General features: G+C 45.0%; 1 protein-coding gene across 3 annotated transcripts in view; it reads left to right on the top strand.

The window, feature by feature from the left end:
- FIP1L1 (factor interacting with PAPOLA and CPSF1) overlaps nt 1-24320 on the top strand; it is a 131952-nt gene that overhangs the window by 49117 nt on the left and 58515 nt on the right. For 2 of the 3 annotated variants that reach the window (XM_077477491.1, XM_077477490.1), the window contains exons 10-13: nt 3773-3929; nt 6960-7007; nt 16140-16166; nt 23262-23316. In XM_077477491.1, the coding sequence (XP_077333617.1) occupies nt 3773-3929; nt 6960-7007; nt 16140-16166; nt 23262-23316 (287 nt within the window). The remainder of the gene's footprint in view (nt 1-3772; nt 3930-6959; nt 7008-16139; nt 16167-23261; nt 23317-24320) is intronic. The other variant, XM_077477492.1, reaches the window with a different exon arrangement.

Here is a 24320-nt window from a genome sequence, read left to right as displayed (position 1 = left end):
TTTTTAAACGTGCATCTTCTCCAGTGCCAGGAGCATCTACCTCTAGGCAGTCTCGACGGCCTCCACCGTCGAGCTCAAGAGGAAGACCTTGGGGCAGTCCCAGGGTCAAAAGAGCGCGCTCTCTCCCTCCTCCCCCTCTCTCCCTCTCTCCCTCTCCCCCCTCTCTCCCTCTCCCCCCTCTCTCCCTCTCCCCCCCCTTCCCATCTCTCCCTCTCCCCCCCCCTTCCCATCTCTCCCTCTCCCCCCTTCCCATCTCTCCCTCTCCCCCCCCCCTTCCCATCTCTCCCTCTCCCCCCCCCTTCCCATCTCTCCCTCTCCCCCCCCCTTCCCATCTCTCCCTCTCCCCCCCCCCCTTCCCATCTCTCCCTCTCCCCCCCCCCCCCTTCCCATCTCTCCCTCTCCCCCCCCCCCTTCCCATCTCTCTCCTCTCCCCCCCCCCCTTCCCATCTCTCTCCTCCCCCCCCCCTTCCCATCTCTCTCTCCTCCCCCCCCCCTTCCCATCTCTCTCCTCCCCCCCCCTTCCCATCTCTCTCCTCCCCCCCCCTTCCCATCTCTCTCCTCCCCCCCCCCCTTCCCATCTCTCTCCTCCCCCCCCCCTTCCCATCTCTCCCTCTCCCCCCCCCCTTCCCATCTCTCCCTCTCCCCCCCCCCTTCCCATCTCTCCCTCTCCCCCCCCCCCCCCCTTCCCATCTCTCCCTCTCCCCCCCCCCTTCCCATCTCTCCCTCTCCCCCCCCCCCCTTCCCATCTCTCCCTCTCTCCCCCCCCCCTTCCCATCTCTCCCCCCCCTTCCCATCTCTCCCTCTCTCCCCCCCCCTTCCCATCTCTCCCTCTCTCCCCCCCCTTCCCATCTCTCCCTCTCTCCCCCCCCTTCCCATCTCTCCTCTCTCCCCCCCCCCTTCCCATCTCTCCCTCTCTCCCCCCCCCCCTTCCCATCTCTCCCTCTCTCCCCCCCCCCCTTCCCATCTCTCCCTCTCCCCCCCCCTTCCCATCTCTCCCTCTCCCCCCCCTTCCCATCTCTCTCCTCCCCCCCCCCTTCCCATCTCTCTCCTCCCCCCCCCCCCTTCCCATCTCTCTCCTCCCCCCCCTTCCCATCTCTCTCCTCCCCCCCCCCCTTCCCATCTCTCTCCTCCCCCCCCCCCCTTCCCATCTCTCTCCTCCCCCCCCCCCTTCCCATCTCTCTCCTCCCCCCCCCCCTCCCCATCTCTCTCCTCCCCCCCCCTCCCCATCTCTCTCCTCCCCCCCTTCCCATCTCTCTCCTCCCCCCTTCCCATCTCTCTCCTCCCCCCCCCCTCCTTCCCATCTCTCTCCTCCCCCCCCCCCTTCCCATCTCTCTCCTCCCCCCCCCCCCCCTTCCCATCTCTCTCCTCCCCCCCCCCCCCTTCCCATCTCTCTCCTCCCCCCCCCCCCCTTCCCATCTCTCTCCTCCCCCCCCCCCTTCCCATCTCTCTCCTCCCCCCCCCCCCTTCCCATCTCTCTCCCCCCCCCCCTTCCCATCTCTCTCCTCCCCCCCCCCCTTCCCATCTCTCTCCTCCCCCCCCCCCTTCCCATCTCTCTCCTCCCCCCCCCCTTCCCATCTCTCTCTCCTCCCCCCCCCCTTCCCATCTCTCTCCTCCCCCCCCCCCCCTTCCCATCTCTCTCCTCCCCCCCCCCCTTCCCATCTCTCTCCTCCTCCCCCCCCCCTTCCCATCTCTCTCTCCTCCCCCCCCCCTTCCCATCTCTCTCCTCCCCCCTTCCCATCTCTCCCCCTTCCCATCTCTCTCCTCCCCATGTAACCCAGAAAAGGTCAATCTTTCTTTAGTAAATTAAGAGCATGGTTTTCTTCGGTTTGGTTAAAGTCCTTTTTAAAGTTTTTTTTTTTTTTTTTTTTTTTTTTATGTGTTCATACCCTGCATGTTTTAGAGTGTGGAAGAATTGTGCTGAACTCAGAATGGTGGGCATTGTGTAGTATTGCTTATCAGATGACTAAGATTGGTTTTCTTTGAAATTAAAAGTGGCAAACGTTCTGGATTGAAATATGTGACTTGGGAATAGTCAAGTACATCTGAGCATTTCTAGTCAAGGGGACTCCTCTGCTTTAAACATGAAGCTCACAATCGGCTGTCTTATCATATCCTATAAAACTTTCATTGTGTGTGCGTGTGCTTTTTATTCTGAAATTTCTATGTATTACTCAGTCAGTGGTCCGTTACCTGTTTAAAAATTCTGAAGACAGAAAGCAGTGAAAGCATAGAAAAGGAAGTAATGTTCTTCATTTGCAAGTGCTCTCTGATATATGAGAATTTCCTTTTGTAAGTGTGGTTCAATTAACCTTAAAACTAGAGAGAACTGCTTGCTTTTGTGAATTTCGATACTGAGGGAAGTGTTTCCTTTGGCGGCTTTCCACGGTGTGCTCATAACTTACAAATGAATCGGCCTCCTTTCTTTGTGTGATCGCAGCACATTCAGCATTATGAGCAAAAGGATCTTTGTGTTCTCGTTTTTGATATTCCAATGACAAAGCAAATTTTGTTGGCACAGTAATGTCAAATGTTTAAATTGTGAAACATAAGTGTGTTCATATTTGTTTAAGGTTGCATGGTTTTATAAGAAACCTTTTGTATTTTTGCCTTTCTTAAATGTGAAATGAATTTGCTAAATTTTGAAAATACATTAACACAGTTGAGTAGTCATTTTAATATTTGTGTGCTACAGATTAATGTGAAGGGAAGTAATTTTTTTTGGGTTGGAATAGTTAGATCACCGAATACTGTTAGTTCTGTAGCTTCTCTCTCCTATGCCCACTGCAGCCATTTAATGTTGACTTTCTTTATGAAAGATTTGTAAATCTCAAAGCAACTAAAGGGCTAACCTTTCAAAGGTTATCCCCCTCCCATCAGTCCGTTTATGAATGCTGTTGCCAGGCTCATCCACCTTGCCAATTGCTCAGTGTCTACTTCCCCTCTCTGCCAATCCCTCCACTGGCTTCCACTCACCGTTCAATTCAAGATACTCACAATAACTTACAAAGCCATCCACTCTGCCTCCAGCTACATCACTAACCTAGTCTCAAAATACCAGCCTAATCATTTTCTTTCTTCCTGCCAAGACGACCTACTCTCTAGGTCTCGTCACCTCCTCTCATGCTTGCCTCCAGGACTTTTCCAGAGCCACTCCCATCCTATGGAACTCCCGACCCCAATCTATTTCCTACTCTGTCCACTTTTAGACGATCCCTAAAAACCCTCCCTCCTGTTCAGAGAAGCCTATCCCACCTACCTTCACCAAACAACTGTAGTTTTATTTTCTCCATCAGCTCATCCCCCACTGCTAGTCCTGTTTGTATCACTTGACCCTCCCTAGATTGTAAGCTTGAACAGGGCCCTCTGGTTCCTCCTGTATTGAATTGTAATTGTACTGTCTGCACTTATGCTGGAAAGTGCTGCATAAACCATTGATGCTATATAAATCCTATGATGTAGTAGTAATGTTTTGTCAGCCCATTTTACTAAAACTTCACTTTTTAGTGGTGCTGTGTGGAATAGTATGTACCCCACTGGTGGCCAATGGTGTTCTAATGGTATTCAGGAGCAACTGTAGCGGCCATATGGGGGCACACTTGTAAGTGTGGCATTGGATCGGGATCTCTGCTATAGAATGACGTTTTAACAAATGGGCTGATGGAGAGGTAAGGATGATGGTTAGTGTAGAACATCTCTTTTCTATTGAATTTCAATAGCTTGTAATTTTATTATTTTTTTTTATTATTATTATTATTTTTTTTTTTATCTACAGGTAGTCACAGAGCAGTCTCCTTCAGAAGTGGATAATTTCATCAAGCCGCCACCACCATTTTTCCCTCCTGGTGCTCCTCCCACTCATCTCCCTCCACCTCCGTTATTTCCACCTCCCCCAAATGTCAGCACTGCCCCTCCACTAATACCTCCTCCAGGTAAGGCCATCTTATATGCCACTAAAGCATTAAGTCGTCTTTTTTATGACATTTTATCTTTTTAATAGTAAAATATTTTCATCAAATATTTTGTTAAGATTTCAAACCCTCAAATATCCACATGATGACCAGCGGGATTAATGGGATTTTAGGGTTAAACAATGATTAGTCTGGTCCAGACAGGAAACATGCCTTTCGTATGGACATTCTTTGGGTTTAAAATTTTAGCCATTTGTATAAGTGTGGATTTTTTTTATTCACCCGGATTGTTAACACTTGATAGCTCAAACCAGTTCTTCCAGAACTTCTCTTCATGCTACTAGTCATTATTAAAATTTTGGCAAACAATTTTAACCGGTACAATGGACATAAAAAGTCTACATGCCCCTGTTAAAATGCCATGTTTCTGTGATGTAAAAAAATTGAGACAAAGCTAAATTAATTCAGAACTTTTTTCCAGCTTTTAATGTGACCTTTAAACTGTACAACTCAATTGAAAAACAAAAATAATGTGGTTGCATAAGTGTGCACACTTTTATAACTGGGGCTGTAGCTGTGTTCAGAATTAAGCAATCGCATTCAAACTCATGTTAAATAGAAGTCAATACACACCTGCCATCATTTAAAGTGCCTCTGATTAACCCCAAATAAAGATCGGCTGTTCTAGTAGGTCTTTTCTGACATTTTCTTAGTCGCCTCCTACAGCAAAAGCCATGGTCCAGAGAGAACTTCCAAAGCTTTAGCGGGATTTCATTGTTAAAAGGTATCAGGAGAAGGGTACAAAAGAGTTTCCAAGGCATTAGATATATCATGGAATACACTGGAGAAAATATGGCACAACAGTGACATTACCAAGAACTGGACGTCCCTCCAAAATTGATGAAGAGAGGAGAAGAAAACTGGTCCGGGATGGCTACTAAGAGGCCTACAGCAAAATTAAAGGAGCTGCAGAAATATCTGGCAAGTACTGGCTGTGTGGTACATGAGATCACAATCTCTGGTATTATTTATATGTCTGGGCTATGGGGTACAGTGGCAAGACTGAACCCTTTTCTTATGAAGAAAAACTTCCAAGCCCAGCTAAATTTTGCAAGAACACATCTGAAGTCTCCCAAAAGCATGTACGAAAATGTGTTATGATCTTATGAAACCAAGGTTGAACTTTTTGGCCAAAATTCCAAGTTATGTTTGGCACAAAAAAAAATTGCACATCACCAAAAGAACACCATACCCACTGTGAAGCATGGTGGTGACAGCATTGTGCTTTGGGGCTGTTTTTTTACAGTCGGAACAGGGGCCTTAGTCAAGATGGAGGGAATTGTGAACAGTTCCAAATGCCAGCCAATATTGGCACATAACCTTCAGGCTTCTGCTAGAAAGCGGACCATGAAGAGGAACTTCATTTTTTAGCATCACAACGACCCAAAGCATACATGCAAGTCAACAAAGGAATTGGCTTCAGCATAATAAGATTACAATTTAGGAATTTCCCAGCCAGAGCCCAGACCTGAATCAGATTGAAAACCTGTGATCTGAAGAGGGCTGTGCACAAGCGATGCCCTCGCAATATGACAGATTTGGAGGTTTTTTTTTCAGAGTGGGCAAATATTGCAAAGTCAAGTTGTGCCATGCTGATAGACTCCTACCCAAAAAGACTGAGTGCTATAATAAAATCAAAAGGTGTTTCAGCAAAGTATTTGTTAAAGGGTGTTTCACACTTATGCAACCATATTATTTTTTTACTTTTTATTTTTACTTCCTTCCCCCTAAAAGATTTTGGTTTGTTGTTCAGCTGAGTACAGTTTCTAGGTCACTTTTTAAAGTTGGAAAAGGTTTTGAAATGATTTATCTTGGTCATTTTCTTACATCACAGAAACCTGACGTTGTAACGGGGGTGTGTAGACTTTTTTTAAATCCACTGTATATTTGATTATTAACAGATACAATATAATAACTGAAGACTAGCAAATCTTGGAATTTTATCTTTATTGCTAGCCTGTGCTGCAGATATCACTGGTTGCCATATTTGTGGTGAATATCCAATTGAAATATTGCTGTGTATAGCAGTTTCATCCTTTTGATTCTTCTGAAATATGGTTACATTCAGAAGAAACTCCAAGTTCCTATTTGTATCAGCACCTTATGATCTACAGACCCCCATGTAAGAGCAAGAGCAGGTTTCTGACATGCTACTAGTCATATAAATCAGTACAGTACTGCTGTACATCTGTATCAAACCATGCAGGCCTGAGGCTTTGGCTCCCCGTGGGCCCTGTTTTATTTGTGCCGCAGCCATGGCTTTATCTTCAAAGCTGTTGCAAAAATATCACTGCCATACCTCCCCTGTTCAGTTGGGGGGGGGAGAAGACACAGTTGTACCTCATATTAGCTAGAAGACTTCGCCAAAAAATCAAGAATTGCAAATATAAAACATCCTGTGTAAGTTCTTTGGAAAGCAGAAGCTGCTTTTGAAGTCCTCATCATTGACTGTATTTTCTTCCTTCTGAAGCTCATTGCAAGAGAAACTCTCCTTGATTCATTCCAGCAAGGTGACCTAGGGTTTCCATTTAACACCTTCCTTGCCATGCAGCTGTTTCTGGGTCGCCCAAGCCTCTAACATCTGGGCTTTTTTTAATATGAGTAGTATAAACAGCATATACGTTTTGCTGTGCTGGCAGAAGCATGTCTAGCTTTGTAAAGTGTGGTTGTGTCGAGCATTACTCAGATTAAAGCCTAAATCGCAGAAAACATTTCCCAGGCTATGTTGCCTCTCTAATTGTGTGATTGTTTTAAAAATGGATGCAGATGTGGCATCTGTATAAGAACTTTAATGGTATTTTAATAACTTAACTTTGCATATTATCAGAGCATCCACTGAGCATCTCAGCAACCAATTCTTGCCTCAATCTCTGGAATGTGCTTTTTTTTTTCCAGGCTACTTGCAGCCATCAGTGTTATCTTGCCAGTAATTATGTAATTATGGGTACCAAGTGACTATGTAAATCATGCCGTTATTTCCCCTTCTTCTAGGATCTGGATTGCAGTTATCTTTCTCCATGCAAAAACCATCTAGATATGGTATAGTGGATTTTGCTAATACTAATGAATATATAGTTATCTTGATTTGACATTGGAATATAAATGGCTGTCAATCATATAGATGAGGGTGTCGCATAGTGTTTGTGTTTGTTGACTTGACTGTGTGTTGTGTAAGACAAATGAATCAAGATTCCAAGTATCATTAGTTTACCTGCTAAGTCATATTTTTTTATTTTCCAATGTATTTTTTCATACATATGTGTTGACAGTACAATGCATGCTATTGGTTTTTACTTGTGCTTTAAAATATGGTGGAGGTGTTTGCTTACTTACATTATTATTTCTGTTTTTGAATGAAGCATGTTGGGTCTGAAAATGCATAATAACATTTCATATTTGCTCCTGCCAGGCTGCTAGTATATGTTATGTTTTTATGTGGAAGCAGTCTAAATTTTCTACTTCATTGACAAGCTTTTTTACTAAAGTGTTTGTATATTCATGGCTGAAATCTTGCTACACACTAGCTGCAACTTTCTAAGCTTTCAATTCTCATTGCCCTTAAAAGTATTGTTTGAGACCTACATCAAATGTTTAGTTTGGATATCATTGAATGGTCCTTTCCATTTGAGATATTTTTGGGCCTCTCTGTGTAAATAATGGGTCTATCTGGACAGATTTTAGCATTTTGTAATAACTTAAAGATACTAGCCAGTACAGTATTAGTATTTTTTTTTTTTTTTAATGCCTGACGGTTTCCAGCTTAAAGAAGAGCTCTCAACAGAAGATGAAGACCCCCCAATATTAAAAAGATTGACAGTTTAACAAGTTGTAGCTTGTATCAGGTCGCACATAGTTCCCCAGATGAATCATTGACCACACTGGTCGATTTTAAATTGATTAAAGTATGAGAGTACGGTATGTGGCCATGCCTCTACATGTTTTGCAGCCTACAACACCTACTCAGAAAAATGAGCCAAGAAACTGTCTATAATAAAATACAACAGCATATTTATAACCTCACACAGAAAACAAGATGAGCTGAAGGTATTAAACATATTGGGTTGGTCAGGATTCCACTTACAGACAGGGACATGTGCCTAGATGCCGCAGCTTCCCCCGGGGCAGGGGTGGGGGGCAAAACTGATGCCCAAACGTACCCCAGAATGTGGACTAAAAGATGAAAAGAATACTTAACAATGATGGGTACCGAACAAAAAATGAAGGAAGGAAAGGGGAGGGAAAAAAGTAGGACGGGTAGAGGAGAGGGAGTCAAGAAGAAGGGGGGTCCTGAGGGTCAAAGGGGAAGGGAGAGGAGGAGGGGGGAAAAAAGGTTAAAGGTTTGAAAAGGGGGAAGAGTAGAGGAGAGAAAAAGGAGAGGGGGGAGGTGAAGACAGGTGGGGAAAGGAGAAACCATAAATAAAACAAATACTAGTAAGTCAGAAACTGACCTTCAAACAGTAATGTGATATTAATATATGAACCACAGGGAAGGAAAACTGCTCACCAAGGTTTCTAGCAAATGGCTTAAACCAACAGGAGCCCCCAAAATCACTTGTATAGGGGGTTACTAATACACTGAAGACTGCATGACCTATAACTTGATGAAGGTAGGCAGCGGCTGCAGACAACTAGTAAGAGAATGTGGTGTGGGGGCAGTTCACTGAGGCTTGTTGTAACTGTTGGCAGCATGTGCTGTGAATAACCACTCTGGAGAGCAACTTGGTCACTTACAAAAAATACAAGCCCACGACAACCCACACCAGCTCCTGCACTAGATTTGGCCAGCCTTTTTATCTTCTGGTGAGATTTTTTCTTTAGGACAAAGAGTGAGCGAGGATGAAATGCAATAATGCTTGTGTATGACCATTGTGACTTTGATGGTCTAATTGTTGCTTGCGCAGATGTTCCGCAGTCGGTGAAGATTTCAAAAGTCTACAGTGCCTTGAAAAAGTATTCATACCCCTTTAAATTTTCCACATTTTGCCATGTTGCAACCAAAACCATACATATTTTATAGGGGTTTTATGTGACTAACACAATGTAACACATGAAGTGGAAGGAAAATGATAAATGGTTTTCCAAATATCCTCTGAAAAGTGTTGCATGCATTTTGTATTCAGTCCCCTTTATAATGATACCCCTAACTTAAAGTGGTGGTCCACAGAAAAAAAAGAAATTAATTGAAATGCCTAAAAAAAAAAAAATTCTGATTTTTTTTTTATTTATTTTTTTAAACTCTTCTTTAAATGCCTGTTGCTAGGGGGTCCCTCGTCGTCTGCCTCCTTCAGTGCCTGAGCTGGTAACATCACTTCCTCTCAGCACAGGAAGGGCTCCGCTCTATCCCCTCCCTCCTGTCAGTCATCTGGGACACGTGACAGGTCCCAGATGACTGCGCAGCCGCATCGCTGGACCCTGGGACAGGCAAGTATCCGATTTTATTAAGTCAGCAGCTGCAGTATTTGTAGCTGCTGAATTTAAATTTTTTTATTTTTATTTTTTTTTAGGTAAACTTCTCTTTAAAATCTCGTGGAACCACTTGCCTTCAGAAGTCACCTAATTAGTAAATAGATTAAAAAAACAACACACACTAGTAAAGCGTACTAGCCTAACAGGCAGCAGTCTATGCTATCCGCATAGTGAGGCCAAATGTTCATTGATTATACGCAGTATGATAGATGAAGGAACTGCAAGGCTGAGCTTGTCCTACGCCTCTAGCCAACATCGGGGAGATAAGATCATGCCAGTTGTCAGCCCAGAATTCCTCAGTGTCCTGCACAAGCAGTCTACCTCGTGGCAACCCCTTTGTGTTTGTGTGAACTGAGGGATAATGCTGAGGGCAGTCCAAAGCGTTTCGGAGGTTTATTCCTCCTTTTATCAAACACCTGCAAAAGACTTGAGACAGGGATGGAGGTTCACATTCCAGTAGGACAACGACTGTAAACATACAGCCAGGGCTACCTACAATAGAATGGTTTAGATCAAAGCTTATTCATGTGTTAGAATGGCCCAGTCAAAGTCCAGACCTAAATCCAACTGAGAATCTGTGACGAGACTAGAAAATTGCTGTATAGATGCTCTCCATCCAATCTGACAAAGCTTGAGCTATTTTGCAAAGAAGAATGGGGGAAAAAAATTACACTCTAGATATGCAAAGCTGGTATACCCAAAAAGACTTGAACTGTAATTTCAGTGAAAGGTGGTTCTACAAAGTATTGACTCGGGGGCAGAATACAAATGTATGCCACACTTTTCACATTTTATTTATAAACCATTTTTTGAAAAACAATCATTTTCCTTCCACTTCACAATTATGTGCCACTTAGTGTTGGTCAATCTCATAAAATCCCAATAATATACACTTTGTTTTTGGTTGTAACATGACAAAATGTGGAAAATTTCAAGGGGTAGGCATACTTTTTCAAGGCACTGTAAATGTGGCTGTGTAGTATTTAACAGGAATGTTAATAACTCGTGCTTTCGCTTGGTTTAACATGTAATAAGACACATTCTAGGTGGTATCCAGTGAGTGGGCCAGCTTATACATGGCATATTTGCTTTTTCTTATAGTGAATGTTTCCAAATTCAGTACTGACACTAAAATATAATCTGTATTAAGAAAAGTATGCCAACAAAAAGCTGCAGCATGTCAACTTTGTAGGACTTGAGATATACCATTTCATGTGAAGCTTTCAGTGACTTTATCAGCCATGTTGGAGAAGAGGTAGGTTGTCTACAGCAGTGTTTCTCAACTCCAGTCTATAAGGCGCCCCCATCAGGTCATGTTTTTGTTTTCCCTCAGATGAAACGGCTGTGGTAGTTACTAAGGCTGGGTTCACACTGCTGCAGCTACGAGAACCCCGCATGGGATTCGCACTGTGCGATGCGAGTTCAGCCATACAGATAGTATGGCTGAATTCGCATCGCACCCGCCCCAAACCCGCACAGGACCCTTTTTTTGGTCCGCAGCAGAATCGGATCGCATGGGTGTTCACACCATGCGATCCGATTCCTGTCCGGGTTTGCAGATCGCACTGCGATATGCGAACTGATCTGGGGGTGTCATTAACATTTCACTGACACTCCCAGCAGTTCGCATAGGGCAGTGTGAACTGCCGCCGGCAGGTATGCGATGCGGGAACCTGCCGCAAATTCGCGTCGTTACCGCATCACTGCAGTGTGAACCCAGCCTAAGGCAGTGAAACTGATGAAATCACCTGTGCAAAATAAGGGCAAACCTGAAAACATGACCTGTTGGGTGCCTTGAGGACTGGAGTTGAGAAATGCTAGTCTACAGTGCAATTAACACAAATACTAGATAGGATAGATAGGATGGTAGTGTGTGTGGTTCAAATTCTTTCCCCAAAATCTCATTAGTTTTGGTAAAAACTGTCTTTTTATATAATTTTTGTGTAACTGCAAAGATTGTGTTTTTTTTTTTTTTTTTTTTTTGTGGTTTATGAACCTAGCTTGTGCTTTAGGTTTGCTGGTCTTTTTTTAAATCCCTCATGGCCTGGCTTGTTTTGATAACTTTTGGGGTTTGCATATTAAGCAGTTTCAGTTCGGTTTGATGGAAATTTGTCAAACTTAACATTTAGCCATAATGGTATCTCTGCTTCTGATCATTTCCCTTATTGCCAGACTTCTTTAATTCAAGGACCTACATAGAGTTTGCAGAGTTTCTGAACAGTGTATGGTACATTTCCGCTCTTTCTTGGGGACATCAATTTACAAGTGACTTGGGCTATGGAGTTCTTCAAACATTTTGTTTATGCTCATAGAAAAGTGACTCAAAAGTCTGGTAAACTCATGCTGCTTGGAAGATGTTAATTATTAGATTTTTACACAATTCCTAATCTCACCTGATCTTTTGCATTTATTCAGGATTTGTTATTTTTGGCATGTGTATGAGCAAACACTGGAAATTGGACATCCCTCTGAATTCTGCTGTTTTTTTTTTAAATTTTTTTTTTTTTTTTTTTTTTTTTTTTAAAGGCTAGCAACGGTTGTATTTCATTAGTAGTAGTTAAAGCGCACCTATCATAATTTGTATGACGACATAACTATTAGGAACCTCAACAACTCATCCAGTTATGTAATGGCAAAACAGTTATACAGAGTAGCTAGTTGGTTCATCTGATTTTTGCAGCTATGATCAAACAAATGGATGATGGCAGTCAGTAGATCACGTTTGTGGGTAACAATATATATATATATATATATATATATATATATCTAATCATTTTTACATCTTCGCAGTACATACACATTTGTTTATTTAAAAGGTAGCAAGTACAGAACAATACCTCCTCCTTCATGTGCAAAAAATCCATGGTGCTCTTAATTTCTTGTTGAAGCTGACAATACAGTGCTTCTGCTGCACTAAAATCTCAATCGGTATTGCAAGCCAGCTTAAATCCTTGCTTGGCATTTCATTGCAGCATAGGCGACTTACAGTATGTAGGAAGTTAGGAGCTCACTGGATTTCTGGCAGGATCAAAAATTGTAGTTTATTTGCAGCATTTTTAAAGGCATGCAATATGGGGAATTGTGCCTGTAATTTTTTTTTTTTTGCTGCATTCCCCCCGATGTACAGTTGGTTGGCACAGGTTTTACTGGCTTGGTCCATTCCTAAAGTATAGGTCAAGAAAGGAGGACAGAAAGTGAGGGCAAGTCCCTTTTTAACAGACCCTTGGGTGTTGCTAAAAACCTAAAAAGGTCCCCTAATCCTTCCTAGTCCAAAAGATAAATTTTGGCTGGGCATATTTATAAAGCGGTGAAAGTCTATGTGGTAAATCATTTGCTGTCATTTAAAACATCTGCTCAGGGAAGATTTACATTCAGTGAAATTGTTTTTGTGATTGTCCAGTTGATTACTTTATAAATATGGCCCATAAAGCTCTTTTAACCTTGCGGTTCCATGCTCAAGAAATGAGCTATACAAAATACTTGCGCAATGACGATTTTAAATCTTTGTTGTCAGTTTTATTGGGGGGGGGGGGGGGGGGGGGGTGTGGCTTTCTGACATGATCACTAGTAAAAGAAAAAATATCAAAATTGAATTGACTTTAGGCTGCTGTTTTGAGGAATCTGTAGGAAAAAAATGATCATTATTTGATGTGAATGATTTCACATATGTACATTCCACCAAACATCTCTGGTCTATCATTCTTGGAAGGTTAGACAGACAATTGGTCTTCCTGGATCTTTTTTTTTTTTTTTTGTGCACAATCGCTATGGTTTAGTGTAGGAGAGCTACAAAAAAACATGCCATAAATTGCATTTATTGCTTTCTGTGTTTTTGGGGGAACACCAAAATCTTCGAGTTATACTGCCTTCTACAGGAGGATTGTAAAAATTGTTGGTCTGCCTCGGATAGCCGCTCATATTACTATCGAGCCCCGGTTTTTTAAGCGCTGCTCTTAAAACTACCAATTTTTTTGCTAGCACTTTTACTCCATTTCAGAAGTTCCTCTGTTTGTATCCATTTGTTAAAAAGTGGTCTGCCCCCATTTTTGATCCTTTAGTGTCTTGCTTCCAGTAAAGTGGCCACCTTTCTGGTGGAGGATGCACAACCCTCTGACATATTTTCCTTGGCATGAAGGTGTGCCCCACTTTCAAGGAGTTGGAGGGAGGAGTCTATTGGCCTCTTTGAAAGCTTGCATTGCAAAATGCTTGGTTGTGGGAGGGGGTTTCCAGGGGCTACAATCATGTTTCATTGGTTTTAACTGTGTTTAACTTGGTCACAGTTCCAAATGCAAAGGGGACATCCGTCCCACCTTGGAATTCAAAGCACGGAATATCTTCATTTGAGCTCAGAAATTCTGCATGAGATCCGTAGCCTCCCTTCACCGGGGACACTTGCTGACTATTTTGCCTACATATCCCATATTTGCAGTGTCCCGACATTTCCTTTAGGTCCCCTGCACTTTTGTGGCCTTTCCATTCTGCTTGTGTTCTGTACCTTGGGTGTTCACCAAGGTGCTGGCTTAAACAGTATTCTTTATTGGGTCAGTCAGTTCAATCCCTGGACACACTGGATTCATTTGGTTCCAAGGACCAGGTTATACTTGGCCTAGTGGCTTCTGAATACAGCTCTTGAATTGGGAAAATAATTTTTTCCCGTCTTTTTGGAAGGTCCTTACAATGGTTGGCAGTCTGTTGGGCTGAGAAGTCCTGGGGACTTGGACATCAGAGCATTCTCTTCTTCTGAGCAACATTCTAGAGTATTGAACAATTTAGCTGTCCTTGAAGTGTTTGAATATACTGCTGGAGGTTCACTTTATCCTGGTTTAGATATACTGTGCCCTCGGTAGTGGTATACGTCGGCCATCAGGGAGAAACCAAAAATCTTTCCTCGCCAAGAGAGGTAGAGCAGATTCTGTCCTGGGTAGTGCTTTTGTGTTTTAAACCTTGTCCGCCGTATACATACCGGGAGTGGACCATTGCCATGCAGGCTTTTTCAGTAGGCAGCCAGTGCAGGGAGTGGTCCCTACACCCAGAGATGCTCAAAAACCCGTGTCTCACATATGAAGACTTGTGGGCCACATATGAACTTCCTGGCTTAGGTTCAACAAGTTGGTTTGTTTCCAGGTACAGGGATCCGCTAGTAGAAGCATGTGGTCCTCTTGTGGCTCTGTGGAATCGGTACACCATGATATTTGATATCCTTTTCCTGACAGGTCTTCTGTCTCGAGGACTGATTTTTATCATAGGCTTGACGGTGGCTGACTTTAACTGCATGACTGTTGAAGCCGGATCAGGGTCATCACCAAATGTGAAATTCCTGGGAAGTTGAAAACTAGGTGGTCTTTTTCTCAGAGTTTATCATTACACCCAAAAGACATATGTCGCCTGGTGCGAGTCTGTCAGGTACTTCCATCCTAGGAGGTTTCCCTGTGGGACAAATCCTCCTCTTGCTAAAGTTGAATCTGGAGACGCATTTTGCCCTCAGCACCATTTAAGGGTCAGATCTCTGCTCTTGATATATTGTCATTTACTTCTGTACTCTCACAATGTGGTCTTCCTTCACCTCTGCAAAGAATAGTTCCTGGTTTAGCACAGACGGTGTGGTATTGAGGCCCGGAACTTCCCACCTAATGTAGTTTAGCTCTTTTACCTTCCTTCCACCCTTTCAACTACCCCTCTCTCTGGCTTCAGCTCATCAAATGGATATTCCCCCTCATTGCCATAGTGTGGTTCAGACTGCAAGAAGACTTTAACAATCTCTCAGCTATTCTTTCATAAAGACTGATTCCCTAAATCAGTTCAATGTTCAGGCCTCATCTGATGCCAGTCTTTGGCCGTGATGTCATACAGGCACATGTATGTTTGCCTACCCCGCTGTTAGACTGCTTTTGAATGTTCCAAAGGTTTAAGAATTCCTGTGTGCTTTAGTGGACTAGTAAGAAAATAGGATTCTTGTGCTCACAGTACTACTTTGCTGCAAAACTTAGGCATGGTAGTAGGTGGGGTTATCCTGGGCTGGCCTACTAATTTTATGTTTACTAGCATCTAATCCTTCTCTAGATGGCAATATAACCCGAAGGTTTAAAATTACCTGTGTGCTTTAATGGATTCAAGGAACATGATTTTTCTGTGAGTACAAACTTACATTATTCTAAAAAACAAACAAAACAAAAACAAAGCTCCATTGACTAAGGCCCTTAGATTGGGCTATCTCTTGCCAAAAGTTCAGGAAGGTAAGGAGCATTTGTATATGAGAGAACATGGCCTGTCCCACAATTGCAGCATGCTTACCTCTCATTTTTTGCATGGGAATTTACTTCAGAGCAGACTTGCATTACAGGCAGTGGCATCTAAGGGTGCAGAGGTAAGTATGTACTTATTACTACTATATTGTCCTAGTGGAGACTGAAAATTTGCATGAAGGATATGCTTTTTTATTTTATTTATTTGTTTATGCATAGGTGCACTTTAAGTCTATGTACCGTTTGCTTGCAGTATAAAGCAGAAACAGAGTGTTCCACTTATGATCCTGTGTAGAAAGAATAATCTTTAATTATCTCACTGTTGCTGAATATCATCAATCAGCTGAGCTTCATGGGAAAAAGATTTAAATTAAAGCTGCAATCTAGCAGAAATTTTGTTTTTACATGAGTTCATAAAAACTAAGATGTACCTTTTTTTCTTTTTTTTTTTTTTTCTTTCTAGGAATACCAATTACAGTGCCACCACCAGGCAAGTATTTTAATAATTATATTGTGTGCCAACATTTAGTTCTATGTTCCTATTATCTTTAAATATTTTTAGATAGTATCATTCTGCTTAATGGCAACTGTGTGAACATGAAAAGGAAAGAAGAAACAAATTGGCCCAGTGTAGCAACCATCCGTGTACTTACATTAAACTGATTGTAAAGGCTTGTTTTTTTTTTGTTTTGTTTTTTAACATGCAGTTGGTTTTGCACAGAGCAGCCTGGATCCACCTCTTCTCGGATTCCTCTTTGGTGCTCCTAACCCCTCCCTCCTTTGAGTGCCCCTCAGCCAGCAGCTTGCTACAGGTTGTCACCTAAGCTGAGTCGGCTCTGTGTATCCATTCGGAAACTGAGCCGTGGGAGCAAATGGCACAGCTGAAAAGCTTTGGCCGGGGTCCAACCAATATTAGACGGCCCTGTGCCTGGCTCCTTTGACTTGTATGTTCTAGTTTCAGCCTGCATTATGTATGTTATCCTAATTGTAGGCAGTTAAGAAGATTTTATAGAAACCATTTAATATGTAGACTGGTTATGCAATCCACATCAAACAGCGGGAACTTGTTAAATAACCTACTGCAATGCTGAAATGGGTTACACAACTTCTAGAGATGTCGAGTGCATTGTCAAAAATGTCCGATGTCTCCGCCATAATGTCGCAGTCACAATAGAAATCGCCGCCATTACTAGTAAATGAAAAAAAAAAAAAAAAATGCTATAAAACTATCCCCTATTCTGTAAACGCTATAACTTTTGCGCAAACCAATCGCAACTTTTTTTTTACCAAAGATATGTAGAAGAATATGTATTGGTCTAAACTGAGGAAAAAAAAATGTTTTTGTTTTTTGGGGGATGGATATTATAGCAAAAAGTAAATATTGCATTTTTCTCTTATATTCACCGACCGACACAGCTCCTCTCTGTAACTAAATGGGTTTGTTAGCCTGCCACTAGGAGAACTAGGCAAAATTGTAACACAATACACAGAATTGTCACTACCGCACAGGGGGCGGACCCTGTGCTAACAACCCTCCCTGCTGCCCCAGCAGCCTCAGTTTTATTTTGCCTAGTGAAGGAGAATTACCTAGGAACCCTGCGGGCCCTTTGGTCCATTTTTTTTGATGCAGGATTTATACTTTTGCGCAAGATAGAAGATCACTGGATCTTTCATCAACTGCCGGCTGGGTGACAGGCTGGTTGAGTTATCCTTGTAGTCTCCCCAGTCTGGCCATCGAGCGTGTGCAGGTCGCAGCTAAGGCTTGACAGGCCACGACATACCTCAGCTTCAGAGGTGGTCAGTGAGCTTCAATGCTCCGGGGTATACATATGACCGGGCTACTGATGTCTGGATCACAGTATACCGAGGCCAGCAGCCACCCTGTAACTGCGCAGGAGTGGGTCTGTGATGGAATGTCTCCCAGCTCTTCAGGACTGGTAAGTACGGCTCTCCCTTTTTTGGGGGCTTAAGCAGCTGGGCATTCCCTGGGAGGTCGATTTGGGGGCCACCTCACCTCCTTCTCTTCTCTCCCACGTCCCTATCTTCTCCCCCTCACCTGTAAGGGGGTCTGTGCGGCTAGCGATGGTCCTGTTCCCAGTGTTGGGGGTCCCAAAAGGTGTCTGTGGAGGTATTTTTGCTGGTTGGAGGCAGCGCTGTTCTATGATTTCTCTTGTCACCGCATGGCGCTGTCCGGCGGCCATTTTGGATGAGGGCAGAGCAGGTTCCCCTTGTGAGCCTCAGTGGCCATTTTCTATGAGATTTTCCTATTAGTAGCATTGGCGGACATTTTTTTGAAGCCTGAGTGCTCTTTTCACTGCAGCTCTCTTGTGACAGCATACCATGTGCTATCACATGCTGTTTCCTGTGTTCGCTGTGTATACAGGACGCTGGATGGCCATTTCCTGAATGCTGGTGCAAGCTCTGCAGATCGTTTCACTGCTCTTTTCGACAGCTGCTGCCGACAGTTTCTTCACTCTGCACTTGGGTAACCTCCTGGGGACTACAGGCACGGCTAGTAACCATCACAGAACGCCCCAGGGTGGTGAGTCTGACGCTAGGAACCCGTCCCCCCCCCCCCCCCCCCCAGGCGTCGTTAGCAGCAGGAGGGTGGGACCTTCACTGTCCTAAGTCCCCTTTCAAGTGGTAGACAGGGTAGGGTCAGCATGGCTTCAGAAACTGGTGTTTCTTCCCCCAAAATCCAGGATATTGCAACCGGGTCACCTGCGGATAGCGCTGTGCCCATGGACACCCTGACGGTGGTCCTTAACTCTTTTGTTGCAAAAATAGAGACGGTGAGTGGAAGGAAAGGTGCGCGTAAAAGGCCCCCGTCCTCTGGGGAGAGCTCTGATGCAGACTCTGGCCCTGCTGCGGCTGGTGACCCCTGCTCTGACCTATCAGACGAGGCTGACCAGGTCCATTCGGGCAGCGAGGATGATTCCCTGTCTGGGTCCGGGCGCGACAAGGCGCTGGTTGGAGCACTTATCACAGCTGTGCGTGATACCCTGAATATCCAGGAGCCGGCGGATCCCTCTGCTGAGGTAGCGGTCCCTTTTGGGTCCCGCAAGCCAGCACATTCACCTAAGGTGTTCCCATATTTGACTTATTTTGACAAGTTCATCTACAGGGAATGGGGTCGGCCGCAAAGGACCTTTTCAGTCCCCAAAAACATGGCGGTGCGTTACCCCTTTGAGGAAAGCCTTCTCAAGAAATGGTTGGATCCTCCTGTCGTGGACCCCCCAGTATCTAGGTTAAATAAAGTAACCACGATCCCGGTTGAGGGGACTCCTGCCTTCAACGATCCCTCGGACAGGTAGGCCGAGGCGGTGGCTCGTTTCTTGTTTACGGTTGTGGGGTTAGCTGTGCGACCTGTACTGGCATCCACACTGGTGTCGCAGACCCTGACTGAGTGGGCAAAATTTTTGTACCGCGAATTGGGAGAGCAACAGGCCTCCCCTTTCTGCGTGCAACTAGCAGATCAACTAGTGCAAGGCCTTAAGTACATTTGTGATGCGGCCCTGAATACTCTTCCTCTGTTATCCAGGGCTTCAGTGTCAGCTGTGGTGCTGAGGCGCCTGATTTGGCTAAAATGCTGGTCTACTACTGACCAGGCATCCAAGAAAGCCCTGACGGATATTCCCTTCCTTGGCGACTGGCTCTTTGGAGCCTCGTTGGATGACATTCTAAAAAAATGACACGGGTGGTAAGAGTACACTACTCCCACAGGCCAGGAAGGCTAAGGAGCCACGCCTCAGGCAAGGGCCCTCTATTTCGGCTCACAGGCGGCTTTTTCGTCCGCCCGGTGGTTCGACAAAACGCACCCAGCCCAACAGGACGCCCACGGACGGTCAAAAGCGTCCCTGGAACTGCAAGCCTGCAAACAAGAGTGCTACCGCATGAAGGTTTGCCCCCACCCACATCTTGGGTGGGGGGTCGTCTTCGGGAGTTTGCAGCCCGGTGGACCTCCCGGTTATCCGACCAATGGGTCTGCGACCTGATTTCCACAGGCTACAAGATAGTTTCTCTCTTGGCTGCCAAACAGATTCTTCCCCTCCAGCATACCTGCATCCCCGGTTCGCCGGGAGGCCCTGTTAGGGGCGGTGAGGGACTTGCTGAATCGGGGTGATTGTACCAGTTCCGGAATCGGAACGCTTCCAGGGGTTCTACTCAAATCTGTTTGTGGTTCCCATGAAGGAAGGGGTACGTCCTATCTTGGACTTAAAATCCCTCAATCTCTTTGTAAAAGAGCAGAGGTTCAGAATGGAATCGGTTCGCTCAGTAGTCGCTGCACTCCATCAAGGGTACTCCCTGGCATCCTTAGACATCCAGAATGCGTACCTGCACATACCCATATGCCTCCGGCATCAAAAATTTCTGCGTTTGGCAGTCGGGGACGCCCACTACCAATTTGTGGCTCTTCATTTTGGCCTGGCATCAGCCCCCCGAGTCTTTACCAAAGTACTGGCTCCAGTATTGGTGTTGCTGCGACAATGCGGGATCGCGATTGTGGGTTACCTAGACGATCTCCTCCTGAGAGCATCTTCCGCCTTAGAATTGGAGGAGGATGTGGTGATCACCATGCAGACCCTGCTAGAATTTGGGTGGCTGTTGAACCTAAGGAAGTCGGTGATTGTACCGACCCTGCGTCTGGAGTACCTAGGTTTACTATTGGACTCCAGGGAAGCAAGAGTCTTTCTCCCTTCAGACAAATTGCAGACTCTCAGATCTGCAGTTAAACTAATGATGAACCGCAAGTGGTTGTCGCTCCACTTTTGCATGCGGGTACTGGGACTCATGGTAGCCTCCTTCGAGGCAGTACCTTATGCCCAGTTCCACACCAGTCCTGCAGAAGGAGATTTTGACAAAATGGGACAAATCTCCGTTGTCCCTGGATTGGCAGATCCAGGTGAGCCAGCCAGTCAGGGACTCCCTGATCTGGTGGTTGAGGTCCCCGGTGATTCAGTCCGGAAAATGGTTCCTTCCTCTGAAATGGACGGTGATCACTACGGATGCCAGTCTATCCGGCTGGGGTGGAGTGATGGGGATTCAGTCGGCGCAGGGCCTCTGGTCGACGGAAGAATCAGAGTTGCAGATCAATTTGCTCGAATTGAGAGCGATCAGGCTGTGCCTCCACACATGGTCGATGTGTCTTCAAGGGCGTCCGATCAGGATACAGTCAGATAATGCCACGGCTGTGGCGTACATAAATCACCAAGGGGGAACAAGAAACTCAGCCGCTGCTCAAGAGATCGCTCACATACTTCGGTGGGCAGAGCGACACGTTCCGGCCCTGTCGGCCATTTACATCCCAGGGGTGGAAAATTGGCAGGCGGACTATCTGAATCGACAGATGCTGGACCCAGGAGAATGGGCATTGCATCCGGAGATATTCAGGCTGCTGTGCCTGAAATGGGGTACACCAGATGTGGATCTATTGGCCTCTCGTCTCAATGGGAAGGTGCCGAGATTCATGTCCAGGACGAGATCTGTGGGCAGACGCGTCAGATGCGCTGGTGGCTCTGTGGGATCAGTACCAGCTGATCTACGCCTTTCCTCCGCTAAAACTGTTACCACGTCTGCTGGGCACAGTGGAAGCCGAGGGGATTCCAGTAGTCCTGGTGGCCCCAGATTGGCCTCAGCGGCCCTAGTACACAGACCTGGTGTGTCTGGTGGCAGACGCTCCCTGGCGACTGCCGCTGTGGGAGGACCTCCTGTCTCAAGGTCCAATCTTTCACCCTGCTTTACCATCGCTGGCTTTAACGGCATGGCTATTGATAGCCAGGTGCTGAGGAACCGGGGTCTGTCGGACTCAGTGATTCCAACTATGTTGAGGACGTGGAAATCGGCTTCATGGAAGATATACCATCATACTAGGAAGGCCTATATCTCCATGTGTGAGGAGAAAGCGCGGATGCCGCCCTCCTTTTCTATATCCAGGATCCTGCCGTTTCTTCAGCAAGGTGTAGGCCAGAAGTTGGCGTTGAGCACCATTAAGGGGCAAATTTCAGCTCTGGCTGTCTTTTTTTTTTTTTTTTTTTCAGCGACCCCTGGCGTCTTATTCATTAGTGAGTACCTTTTGTTCAGGGGGTATGACATGTAGTCCCTCCGGTGCGTACACCGATGCCTCCGTGGGATTTGAACCTGGTGTTGACGGTGCTTCAAAAGCCGCCGTTTGAGAATATCAGATTCTTTTGTTGACCCTTTCACAGAAAGTGGTCTTTCTAGTGGCCAGGAGGGTTTCGGAATTGGCGGCCTTGTCCTGCAAATCGCCTTATCTTGTCACCCACAGGGATAAGGTGGTGTTGCGTCCACAACCGTCCTTTCTACCGAAGGTGGTCTCGGCTTTTCATATCAATGAGGACATTGTATTACTGTCGTTGTGTCCTAAGCCAAAGCACCCCAAAGTGGTGGCACTTTACGCTCTCGACTTGGTTAGGGCTCTAAAAGTGTATTTGTCTGCCACAGCTCCCTTTCGGAAGTCACTCGCTGTTTGTTTCGGTGGCTGGTCCAAAGAAGGGTATGGTCTCGTCTGTCACCATTTCCAGGTGTTTCAGACAGATTGTAGTACAAGCCTACGCCTTGAAGGGGCAGGTGCCCCCCTTTCTGGTCACGGCCCACTCTACAAGGGCAATCGGAACGTCTTGGGCCCTCCGACACCAAGCGTCGGTCGCTCAGGTGTGTAAGGCGACGACCTGGTCGTCTGTCCATACGTTTTCCAAGTTCTACAAGGTAGATGTCAGTGCATCGGCTGATGCCTGTTTTGGCCGCAAAGTTTTGCAGGCGGCCATGTAGTTGCAATAGAGATTTTCCCTGTTTTTTTTTTTTTTTTTTCAATAAAAACACAGTAGTGTTGGGTAATGCACTGTTGCATTACTTATGCAAAAAAGGTTGCAGTGTTGGGGATCTCTCCTGTTGAGAATACCCGGTTATATGGCAGTGTGTTTTTCTGTAAACTGCCGTTTTCTGTGGGTTTAGTTTCACTAGTTCCCACTTGCCATGGTGGATGAAGTTTTTTAATGCTGTTTTTTTTTTTCCCACCCCTCTTCTGGCACTGCTTGGGGACATCCCGTTTTTAGTTACAGAGAGGAACTGTGTCCGTTGGTTAATATAAGAGAAAATAGGATTTTTGTACTCACCGTAAAATCCTTTTCTCTGTAATTACTGACATTTTTAAGGAAAAGTCAGGAATACGCTAACAGTACATACATTTGGTTTCAGTCCCACATTCATAGACAACTTCGGAATTAAGCACCATCTCTGTAATAGATATATTCAGGTATAAATTCTAACCAGCGTAAAGCCTAGTAAAGCCTAGTAAAGCCTAGTATACACAGAAAAAATGCTTGACGCAAAAACATTCCTAAACGCAGCCTTTAAGAACAATTGGCATTTTAAAGTGTATATTGATTATAGTGAAAAATTAGCATAAGAAGAATGTTTGGGTTAAAAAACGCCTATAAAAGCAAAAGCCCATAAACTCTTGTGCAATACGAGCCAGTAGGAGCATTCTTTATGCATCTTTTTCTGCCAGATGTTGTTGCATTTTGCAGATGTTTAATGAACTTGTCTAATCTTTGTCAATTTCCAGGTTTCCCCCCTCCTCATGGCGGACCACCACCATCACTGATACCGACCATAGAGAGGTATATTATGCAGTATTACAGACTATCTAATATCTTGAATACTCAGTCCCTATTCTTTATTTCGAATACTATTGTTGATATTGTTTTTAAGTATCCACATACCAGTTGGTACTTTGTTTTTGTTTTTTTATTTGGAGCCTGAGCCAAAGTTCTGTGAATACTGATAGAATCCAGATTGTATATGTGAGGAAGTTAATTTATTAAAGTGGTTGTAAAGGTAAATGTTTTTTCACCTTGATGCATTCTATGCATTAAGGTGAAAAAACATCTCAGTGCTGGCGCCCCCAGCCCCCCCCCATGTTACTTACCTGACGCCTCGAAAGTCCCGCGCTCACCCCCGACGTCCTCTATGCCCGCTCTGACTGGCCACTGATTGGCTGGAGTGGATGGATTGAAAGCAGCGCAGCCATTGGCTCGCGCTGCTGTCAATCACATCCAATGATGCGGCTCGCCGGGGGCGGGGCTGTGTGATACAGCGAGCTGCTATAGCCGCCGGCTGTATCATGGGAGCTCGCCCGCAGGTGCTTCTCACTATGCGACGGAGCTCGCATGAACGTGAGAGGTACCTGCGGGAGGGAAGCAGAGACAGCTGCCGAGGGACCCCAGAAGAGCAGGTTCGGGGCCACTCTGTGCAAAACTAGCTGCACAGTGGAGGTAAGTAGAACATGTTTGCCATTTAAAAAAAAAAAAGACTTTACAATCCCTTTAAATTATTCATAGACAAGTGGATGATACATTAAAGCTGTGTTTCTTAATCTTTTTTCAGGCAAGGCACACTTTAAAAATTATGGACAGTCTTGAGGCACCCATTCTAAAATGTAAAAACGATTCTAATAACATGATGCAGCAAAAACCACAAGTCTAAGTAGAACACCAAATGTTCGAGATTATTTATTCTTCCAAAGCAAATGCACTTTTGAAAACTGGTACTCGCTAGTATTCCAGTGTTTCTCCCATCCCTTAGCTAATGTGACCCCACCACTGATGGAGAGGGTCAAACGAGG

This window comes from Lithobates pipiens, unplaced genomic scaffold (genome assembly GCF_037356315.1).
Source record: "Lithobates pipiens isolate NorthernLeopardFrog02 unplaced genomic scaffold, aLitPip1_a1.2 Scaffold_13, whole genome shotgun sequence".
Taxonomy (NCBI): domain Eukaryota; kingdom Metazoa; phylum Chordata; class Amphibia; order Anura; family Ranidae; genus Lithobates; species Lithobates pipiens.
Note: the sequence above shows the minus strand (reverse complement) of the source record. Positions and strands in the feature narration are given on the sequence as shown.